The sequence below is a fragment of the Pituophis catenifer genome, unplaced genomic scaffold, assembly GCF_029215685.1.
Source record: "Pituophis catenifer annectens isolate HBS135680 unplaced genomic scaffold, rPitCat1.0.hap2 SCAF_3, whole genome shotgun sequence".
Lineage (NCBI taxonomy): Eukaryota > Metazoa > Chordata > Lepidosauria > Squamata > Colubridae > Pituophis > Pituophis catenifer.
The window spans coordinates 109,693,073-109,704,276 of NW_027256883.1; the positions used below are offsets into that span (position 1 = coordinate 109,693,073).

Below are 11,204 nucleotides of genomic sequence, written 5' to 3' on the forward strand. Positions count from 1 at the left end.
TGACGCAGTGGTTAGAATGTAGTATTGCAGGCTAATTCTGCTAACTGCCAGGAGTTCAATTCTCAAGACTGACTCAGCCTTCCATTCTTCTGAGGTCGGTAAAATGAGGACCCAGATTGTGGGGGCAATATGCTGACACTGTAAAGTGCTCAGAGAGTGCTGTAAAGCACAATGGAGTGGTATATAATTCTAAGTGCTAATGCTATAATGTAATCATTAAAACAGCAATAATACTCTGCAAAATAATAAAAATCGTACTTCTTCTTCATACCCTCAAAACCACCATTTAGTGTTTGGTATATATCTATGAGTGCATAAAAGTGAAATTATTGCAAATGGTAACTTTCAACAAAATGGGAGAAGTCATTTGCCAAGGATAGGTAGATGAATTGTCCTTAAAAGAGATGGAACATATTGCCAAACTGTGAGCCCATCTTGACTTATCAGGCTCCCCATGGTTTCTAATCTGAGAACTTGCCCAACGCTACTCATGGCGAAGTGCTTCCTGCTGCTCAGTCAATTCTGGCAAACAGCAAGAATCTACCTGTGATAAAGAAAAGATGCTACTGTTGGACCCAGCTTCTCAACTCTATAATACATGGTGAGATGAAGAAAAAAAAGAGAAGGTTGATGGCTGACGACATAGGACAACATATTCCAGTATTGTCTCATCCCTTAACAAATATTCTCCTCCCACATGGAAGGAAGGAGAAGATGATGTGTAGGAAGGAAACATACATTATCCCCCTTTCTTCCTAACAGGTTCACAACTAAAATACTGCTGATTCTTTTACTGTCCTATGTGTTTTGGGGGTGGGGTGTAAGTGGTTGAGAAACAAAGAAGTCTCTTTTATCTTCTTCCTCCTAATCCCACTCCATACTGAACAGCAGAGAACAGTTTTAATAGAACTCTCCTATCTGGGTTGCAAAAATTCAAAACTCTGGATGACATTAGATAGTAGGGAAAAGCTGCAGCAAACTATCTTTGTTGCTTTCTAATTGTCACTCACATTTTTGTAGCCCATATTCAGTAGGCCAAGCCTTAACCTCTTGGTGTACACTCTCTTCCTCATCTGCAGGATAGGATTGTATCTTGCTTTTGTGGTACAATTTCCTCTCCCCATAATTTTCCTTCTTTCTTTCTGCTGCCAGCTATTTTTTTTTACCTTTCATTTTCATAGTTCAATTACTCCAATATTCTGTGGGCTTCAAGGTTGATTGATCTTTGAGTGATTTGTTTTACAGATCTAATTTTCTTAAATCTTTTTCTGCTCACAAATACATTACTGTGTACCAGGAATCCTCTGGAATTGCAAAACTGCTATCTTGTTTTTCTTCCTTACTACAAGGAAGTATCTTCACTCTCATTATACAATAGAACTTTCTCTCTTGCTTGCTTTAATGCTCTACCATTGGTAGTCCTGGAAGGAAAGCATAAAAACATCTCCATTTCAGAGCAAATTGTCAGTGTGAAATTCAGACAGTAGTCGCTAGCTGAGACATTTCCACACTGGCTTTTCAAGGGGAATCCATACTTTCACCTGATAACCCCCCTTGCATTTTATAGACTCTATAGATTACATTCAATTCTGTTTTTAAACTTGATTTGCTTTAAATATTTTTTTCCTGGATAATCTGATCTTATATTTTAAAAAAAAAAACTAAACCTCCACAAGGTTGATTCTTGTTTGGCTTTTGAAGGAACAAATGGGGTCTGAAATAGAAGATTGCAAGATAAACAACTCAATTAAAAACACTAGTTTTTCTCTATCAATCACTTCCTGGTTAGGAAAATAACTCCAAGGACCTCATCAGAGGCCTTGCTCTGAATGTATCTATATTTTGAGCCTAACCGAATAATTATTTGAGGTGAGCAGGCATTTTCAGCGGTGGTTTCATATTGTGAAATATCCTCTTAGGAAAGTTCACTTAGTCTTAGCATATTCCCTTCTTGCTCTTTCAGGGCCAAACCAAACCATGTTTATTCACTCAAGTGTTTTAATGTATGTGCCTCTACATTATGTCAGGTATAATTTAACACTCTGGGGCTATATTTTTGAATGATAGTTTTAGATATCTTTGTTTATCGACTTTTAATGGTTGCTTTTAGTCTTTTAAAGAGTTTGTGTTTTTGCATTTGCCATTCATACTAAGTGCATATTTAAAATGATTTTATAGATCTTACTCTTTTATTGTTAAGTTCAGGCTATAGCTATATGATTGATTGAAGACCAGTTGTACCGCTTAAGCTTCTCCTCAAGGGGGTAATTAAATTAAACAAATGGAAATAGAACTTCTCTTTTGTTTGTTTTCCCTGCCAACCTCCTGTTGCCCAGAGGCCTTTGCCTGTAGATAAATATTACTGAGTGTTCAGTTTTGGGATTCCTAAATTCAATCCTTTAAGATCAATGCAGGTTTGGGAGGGGATGGCTCTCTGGAGTATCTCACCCATTGTTTCCTCCCTTTAGAACTACCCTTTCTAAATATAGGAAGGATAGCTCTATATAGTCTTATTGCACAGATGCTCTCCTTTCAGGATATTACTATAAATTGCTAAGAGGCTTGATCAGCCCAGATTCTTCACTCCATCTCCATTTCCCCTGTGTTTCAGTTGAAGCCTTAACCTTCCTTGTCTCAGTGCTTTCAGGTACATTCTTCTAATATTCTAACAAGAGAGGTACTGTCCAGCCTCTCTTGTCTCAGCTGTGTTCAATGTCAGAATCACAGCTTCTGTCTCATTTCTGACTTTTAGAATCCAGATGCCCATTATTACTCCTTTCTTCCCTCAGTGCACTGGGAAAGACTCAATTCCTCAATCTAAATGAAAGCTGGAAGCATTGAACACGAGACGAGAGAATTGCTGGAGTCAATATTTAAAGAGAAACCTTTTAAGGGCATTTGCTGATGATCTGGTAATAATGTTGGAAGATCCTCTAGAAGAAATGGAAAAACTAAAGGATTTAGTGATGTTAGTTGGTTTTAAAATTAATAAACAAAAGACAAAGATGTTAACAAAGAATGGAAATGGAAAATGAAACAATTTTTCTTGCTGGGATTAAGGGACAGTCAATTAGAAAAGAGCCGTGGAAATTTATTCTTAAATACAATTACTGCTGCAAGATTATTATACCAGCAAAAATGGAAAGGCTTTGAAATACACACAAGGGAGAAATGGTTGGTGAAGATGACAGAAGTAGCAGAGAGGGCAATGTAAACTTATTTGATTAAAAAAAGATCAACACGTATATTTATCAGTGATGTGAAACACCTTGGACTTTTTGTTGAAAAAAGAGTAAAATGAACTTGTAATTTATGGATTTGAAGATTAGAAAGGATAGCTTATGAAAAAAAAGGAAATTATGATGTAACCTTAAAGAGAGCGGGTAAAATAAAAATGCATTTATAACTTCTGTCAAAAAGAACAGAAGCCATTTCTTTATGTTTTCATTTTTCTTTCTTTTTACTCATTATTTTTATTTTCTTTCTGTCTCTTTTCTAATATCTGCATTGTTTTTATCTTGTTAAGAATCTCTTCAATATATATATATATATATATATATTTAAAAAAAGTACTTCTTTCTTTGATGACATTTTCTCCCATCTAGCATATTTTCTGTGTACTACCTATCCCTTTTGGAACTGAGATTCATTATGCCAACAGCTCTCTTCAGTAACATCTTAGCACAATGGCCTGCTGTTTCTTAAGTTTTGAAGAACAGATTTGTAGAGTTGACCAAGTGAACCATGTCTTTTGAATGACTAAACTGACAGGTTTCCAATGAATTCTACAAAGCTTTGCTGTTTGCTATTCAGAAAGAACCCATATGAACAGTTCTGCTTCCACTGAGAGAGTTGTTGTTGCTTTTGATTGCATTTTAGTTTGCTGAAGACAGAATGTCACAGGCATTTTAAATATGTGCCCTTGTTATATGATCACAAATGATTGAAGGCTGTTCATTAGTAATCAGATACATGATTGTTTGTCTCAATGGCACAGATGTGAAAATTGCTGCATTCCTTGGCTCTGTTCAGAAGTTCATTTTCATCATATGAAAGGGGAGAATGAGACTAGGTTTCCTGCCCATCACTCACCATTATATACATATTTTTTACATTTATCTAGGATTTTATATTGCACGGGGAACACATACTCATAGAGGACTCTACTTTTGAGAAAAGCTGCCCATCTATCTTCTCATTCCAATTTGAGGAAGCCAGAAAGAATGAATGCTAGTTTCTGTCCATCCCATCAGATCTGGCAAGATCCCTTCTGAAAACAGTGCCATCCCATTGGACCTAGAAAAAATGGCTTTCTGTCACTGTAGAACATCTTCTCCCCAGGGGTGAAATCCAGCAGGTTCTGACAGGTTCTGGAGAACTGGTAGCAGAAATTTTGAGTAATTTGGAGAACCAGCAAATGCCACCTCTAGCTGGCCCCAGAGTGGGGTGGGAATGGAGATTTTGCAATATTCTTCCCCCAGGAGTGGGGTGGGAATGGAGATTTTGCAGTATGCTTCACCTGGAGTGGGGTGGAAATGGAGATTTTGCAGTATCCTTCCCCTGCCATGCCCACCAAGTCACGCCCACCAAGCCACACCACGCCCACCAAACCACGCCCACAGAACCGGTAGTAAAAAAAATTGGATTTCATCACTGCTTCTCCCTGAGATTTGAATTGCCCTGACTTGGTTGGCTTTCTAGAAGCCTTTACAAATGTGATTCTTCCTTCAGGCTCTAAAGTCAGGTTGATAATAGAGTCCAGAAACTTTGTATTGCTTTTGTATGTATGCTTATGTTTTTAATGCTTTGGTAGCATAAATTAGCAGAATGAATGAATGAATGAATGAATGAATGAATGAATGAATGAATGAATGAATGAATGAATGAATCAATGAATGATTGATTGAATGAATGAATCAATGATACCATAGCTAGAATGAAAAATCTAGAAAACCACTCGATGGCAGTAAAGAGTTTTTGCGTCTCTTCCCTGCTATCTAATGGTCATCTGGATCTTTTCAGTTCAGGTATAGTAACCATAGGAAAAGGGTAAGATTGAATGCATTCCCTTCCCTTGATGCTTTGCATACATAGTTGCATGAGAGAGAAAAGGGCTCTTGTTTATACTACTTTCATTTTTTGGAAGCCGTAAAGGGGCTTATTCTCCTTTTATAATGCCACAAAGATGACAGTATACAACTTTTCTTTTGAATTTCCTGTTCTAACTTTGGTTTCCTTAAAATTTGGGAGCAATTGACTCCTTGTTTCAAAATTGTTAGGTTGCTTATGCATCAAAATTTTAATACACTTTCTCAAACTCTGGGGATGATTTTCTAAAACTTTCTTTTTCTCCTTGTCTTTTTAAAATATAAGCTCACAATTATTAAAGACTTGGTGAAGTCTTTAATAATTAATTTTGTCATGGGAGATACAGTCCTAGTGCAGATTTTCTTGAATTTGTAAACTTTTCCTTAGAATAATCAGGAAATAGCACTATTTGAGGGTGGGGGGAGGCACAGAATGGTAGCCATTGGGTACTTTCAAGTAATACTTCAGGGGCATTCTCAGAGGCCTGCTACTGCTTCTGCCTATCAACAGCAATTTTGGACAGCGATACTACCCGAGGCAAACCTCTTCCCAAAAGCCTTTTGAAGTGATCCTGTACCCCCTGAAAAAAAGGTTCATTAACCTGTGTGCATAGTTGTAAAAGGAGTGGAACAGAGACAGATAATTATTTTTATAGAAAGAAAAAATAAAGTGTAAGGAAAGAAAACAGGGTGAAAGAGGGGGAAAGTTGGACATAGTAAAAATTAAACATGAACCTAATCCTACTAATAAAGAGTAAAACTAAAAAGGATGTCAAGACTGCCAAACGTGAAACTCTGAAATTTGGAAGCAGAATGGAGTATTCGGTGTGTTCAAGCTTCAAGCAAATGACTCCAAGTTCATTCTTTCACCTTTGACATTTCTTAGCTCCTAGGAGGACCTCATGGCATTAGTTACTACCTGTGGCTGCATTTTCTTGACAGCAATTGGAGTTGCATTGGTCTCGGAGTATAGACACCTCCCTTTCCAGCATCTCAATCCTGCTCAGCAGCTCCTGTATGTCCCGGGAGGAGGCGGCACACTTGCAAGTCTGTTTGGGGAGGTTTATCTTGTGGGTGAAGGTGACCTGGCTCTCACTGTCTGAGGTCTGCTCGGTGTATTCCGTCATCCGGTCATCTTCCGAACTCACCTCTGGGTCAGATGAAGCCTCTAGGGATGAGGAACAGAGGCTGTCCAGAGGCACATTAATGTTGTATATATGGCTGAAGACCATGGGTTGCTCTTTGATAGGGGATGTGTAGTTGGCAAAGCTGCCTTCTTCATCAGTCACCTGTTTTTTAACTCTCTCTGTCATCACTTCCAGGTGGCATTCAAAGGGTCTGAAGATGGATGCCAACAGCATTACGTTCAGGCTAACCAGAACATTTCTTAGGATCACATTTTCACCATCCGCCCTCATTTTCTTGAGAAGGACAGGGAACTTCTACACCAGCCTTGGGAAACAATATTTTAGGAAGACCTGCAATGAAGCACAGCAATATATTGTTACAAGTAGCTCCTAGGAAAATCTAATGACAAAGATCAAGACAGTGTTTCTATGCATGGGAGTAACATTGCATAGAATAAAGTAGAAAGGTACAAGTTAGCCTGCAACAGGGATCCATTTGTAATCCATGTCAGTCAAAAGGTTTTTCTAATCCGTAGTAAAACAAAAGGCGGCTGAACTCTTGCAGCCACTACTATTTATGATTTTTCCCATTTGCAAAGTGCTTCATAATCTTAAGACTGTGCAGAACCTTCCCATCTGGTCAAACCAGAAAGCCGCTTTGCCTTTATACAGAGTCAGGCTCTAGGCTGCTGGTGCTGAGTAGTTTTCTTGTCCCGTCTTTCTTCAGTCAAGACAAGCAGCAACTGAATCTGAGACCATCTGAGGAAAAGGAGCCTGAATTGTATCAGATTCTCTCAGCCATTGCTCTAGTGCAATTTCTCAGTCCCTATTGCATGCTGAAATACTTATCCGCCCCGCCCTCCAAAATGCAAGTTCTTCTATTTCGCCCTTACTCTAGTCTCTTCCAAACTTAATTTTAAGCTATCAATTCTCTGGCCCAGCAACCTGTTGCTTGATTCTCAGTCTTTAAAATTAAAAATTAATGGCTCAAAATAATTACTGCAATAATTATAATTGTTAAGTACCGTGACAATCTGGAGAAGCATCTGGAGTGGCAATATTAATTGGCTGAGGACTGTTTTCTACATTGCCATGCAATGCCATTGGAAGGAGCCCATTGATTTATGGGATATTATATCTATTGGATCTAAGCAGTTTCTTTAGCTATCTTGGAAAGAATTCATACTTTTTCAGCTTGGCTGATTGGTTCTAATGAGATGGATACAGTCCACATCAGAAGGAGGAATACTTCCTTACCTCTCTAAAACATTTATTCTGCGCATATTGAGTGGCATTGGGGAAAAAAGAATGAAGTATTAAAATACCAATAGTGATTATTTAAAGCATGCCTTCATCTCAGTCCATGTAATGTTCTCCAGAAATGCAGAGCTAGTTTCAGGCCGCTGCATTAAATATAATTAAAAGACCCTGCACAATATTTGGTTTATTTACGTTTCTGCGTAAGACACACAAATACAGCTTATTACAAGGCTTTTCACCTCCCACTTGCAAACTGAATGATTTCGTAAAGTGTTTTTATCTACAACAGGGCAACTTTCCATTTCGGTATTGATTTGCAGCCCCTGGGTGTTAAATCCAAATTCCAAGGGCCAAATTCATCCTGCAAGGAAAGCTATTTTCTTCAAAGTAGTTAGGCTGAATCTATACTTTTGTTCAGCAGGGTTTTTCCTTTGTTGTTGATGATTGAGGATAGGTAGATGGGGGCTGGGAAAGCTATGCATTGATCAACATTTCACTCTAATGCTTTAAAGAATTGTGGCAGAGCCTCTGCAGGCAAAGTTGTGATTCCATGCCAAAAGAGCCTCATTATTCCAAGCACAGCACTGGGATCAGGGGACTGCCTCATGCTTTCCTGCTGCTGGAAAATTTGTCTTGCATTTAATTTTCACTGGGCACCTGTACAATTTAAATATTAACTTGCTTGCCTGTTTATTTATTTTTATTTATATATTTATCCATCCATTCATCAAATTTACATGGTTGCCTATCTCTCAAAGACTCTGGGTGGTATGGAAGTCTCATTCGTCATCTTCAGCCTGGTATTTTTGGCTTTGTGCTTCTAGGACAGTGGTTCTCAATCTTCCTAATGCTGCGACCCTTTACAGTTCCTCATGTTGTGGTGACCCCCAACCAGGGGTGGGTTCTAAATGTTTTTACTACCGGTTCTGTGGGCGTGGCTTATTTTGTGGGTGTGGGTTTGGGGGGGTCATGTGACTGGGTGGGCATGGCTAGCTGGTCATGTGACCGGGTGGCCATGGCTATGTCTATAGGGACTACTCAGTGGGCTGAAAAAAGTCATTTCTGACAGGTCCACGGACTTTTGACTGGTCCTCACACTTATGACCATCCTCACATTTATGCCTGTGCAGCATTCTTAACAACCATATCAAGGTAAGGTAAAAGGTAAATTGTGAGGACAGTCGTAAGTTCGAGGACTGGTCAAAAGTCCGAGGACCAGTCAAAAATAACTTTTTCAGCCCTCTGAGTAGTCCCTGTGCACAAAAGGACTACCCAGAGAGCTGAAAAATGTGATTTCTGACAGGTCCTCGCACTTTTGACCAGTCTTCGCAGTTATGACTGGTCATCATTTATGCCTATTGTACCATTCTTAACAACCGTGTCACTCAGTTCACAACTGCTTCTCTTCACCATGGTGACAAGATAGGGCAAAAACGTAAATTGTGAGGACAGTTGTAAGTTCGAGGATTGGTCAAAAGTCCGAGGACCAGTCAAAAATAACTTTTTCAGCCCTCTGAGTAGTCCCTGTGCACAAAAGGACTACTCAGAGAGCTGAAAAATGTGATTTCTGACAGGTCCTCACACTTTTGACCAGTCTTCACAGTTATGACTGGTCATCATTTATGCGCATTGTACCATTCTTAACAACCGTGTCACTCATTTCACAACTGCTTCTCTTCACCATGGTGACAAGATAGGGCAAAAACATAAATTGTGAGGACAGTCATAAGTTCGAGGACTGGTCAAAAGTGCGAGGACCAGTCAAAAATAACTTTTTCAGCCCTCTGAGTAGTCCATATGCATAAAAGAATACAGCAATAGACAGGGATGAAGGAAGGGAAGGGAAATTAGAGTAGGAGTGAGAGTAAGCGAGGGAGGAAGAGAGGAGGAGAAGAGAAAGAAAGAGGAAATAGGGAGAAGAAGAAGAGGGGAGAAGAGAAAGTAAGAAGGAAAGAAAAGATAGAGGTGGTAGGTTTGAGGAGAAAGATTGCTGTACAGTAAAAAAGATGAAAGGGAAGAAAGCCAACCCCAAACAAATATAAAGATATTAAGATAAAGAATGAATTGTTAAACTTTAAAGAATAAAAGAGAACAAATAGCAATAAATAGCAATAATTAGAAACACACATACAAACATACAACACATTTTCTTTGAACAGAGTATTTGGCCAGTTCACAAATTTAAACAGTTGTAGGAGGTTAGCACCCACCCCTTTCCTAGAAGAATGAAATATTTTGGGAAATATTAAAAAGGCAGAATATTACATTTCCCTGGATGAGAAATGGAGAAGCATATTTTACAGACAAAGCAGCTCCCACCTTCCTGCCGCCCACCCTTTGTTAATGGGCCAGAGGCAGAAAGTCAATCCTTTGTCAAAAGACATTTGCAACACAATAGCAACAGAAACTAACACAATGGGCTCCATTTAGCAACGGAAACTGACCACACGTGATCTGGGAAGCATGTGACCTGGGAAGTAGATGTGACCACCAGCCAGCAAGGCTAGCTAAGACCCCCACCCCCTGGGAGTCTGACAACCAATCAGGATACTCTTTTGGAGCCCCAAGAAATGCAAAGCCAGAGAGAGCATAAAAACCCGAGGATTTACTGTATCTACCCCTTTTCTGTTCAGGAACTCAAGCCATGTGATCCTGTCCACCATTAAACCATCTTTCCAAGCAGTCTCCATGTTTCCAGTGTCTTTTTCCCCACTTGGAGCAGAACCCAGAAGGATATTTCTTCCAACACAGTGTTTAGTCATTTCAATTAAATTTACAATTTCTATATTTCCTTTTTACCATATTTATTCCTCATCTATTTTTTTAAAAAAAACAATATTACCCTTCATCCTCATCTCTAATTTAATCAAATTCAATTTTTCCCTTCTATTCTATATTATACCCCTTCCCATTGTCATCTATTTTTATATCCATCCTCACATTGGTTAATTATGTAATTATGTAATACAGTTGTTTAATACAAATTCAACATTTTAATGTAAATCAATTAGTTATATAACTATCTTTTTTTGTATATTAATCAATATGAACATGAATATTCCAATTATTTCCATGCAATCCAATTTCTTACAAATCAATTAATTATATTTACCAATAATAATAAACCAAATAATTTCCCCCATATATTCCTCCAAACCACAACTTAACCATTTCTGCTTTCAAAACAATATACAATTAATAGTATCTCAATTATTACAATTCCCTAGTTAAATAGAGCTTTTTTGCTTTTGTGTTTTAAAATCTTGAACCTCCTCTTTTGCCCTAAATTTCCCATTGTTTGCAGTTTTGCACCTACCTTTTTTGGTGAGGAAAAAGAAAAAGAAATCTCTCTGTCTCATTTTGTCACGTTGCAGCAAAGACCCTGCTTCCTTACTTTCAATTTTGCTTTTTCAGCATAGCTAGGGGGAAAAAAATTTGCTCCAGGAATTTACCTCTTTGCAGCTAGCTCTTTGAAGCCCTGCGGCAAGAATTTAGTTTTTTTCCCTCTAGCCATCAGCTGGGACTCCGGAGGCAGCAATAGATTGGGAGTGGGCAGGGTAAGCGAATGGTGACCGGGCGATCCAACAGAGGCAGAGGGTGAGGTTGAGTGAAGGCGTGGCGGGGGGGGGCGAGAGAGGGCTTTGGCGACCCCTGTGAAATGGCCGTTCGACCCCCAAAGGGGTCGCGACCCCCAGGTTGAGAACCGCTGGTCTAGGAGCAAGCTCGAAAC

General features: G+C 38.9%; 1 protein-coding gene across 1 annotated transcript in view; it reads right to left on the minus strand.

The window, feature by feature from the left end:
* Positions 1 to 6,505, minus strand: part of TNR (tenascin R) — a 123,352-nt gene extending 116,847 nt beyond the window's left edge. Inside the window, exon 1 of the mRNA XM_070939226.1 lies at positions 6,007 to 6,505. Within this exon, the coding sequence (XP_070795327.1) occupies positions 6,007 to 6,505 (499 nt within the window). The remainder of the gene's footprint in view (positions 1 to 6,006) is intronic.
* Positions 6,506 to 11,204: the final 4,699 nt, after the last annotated feature.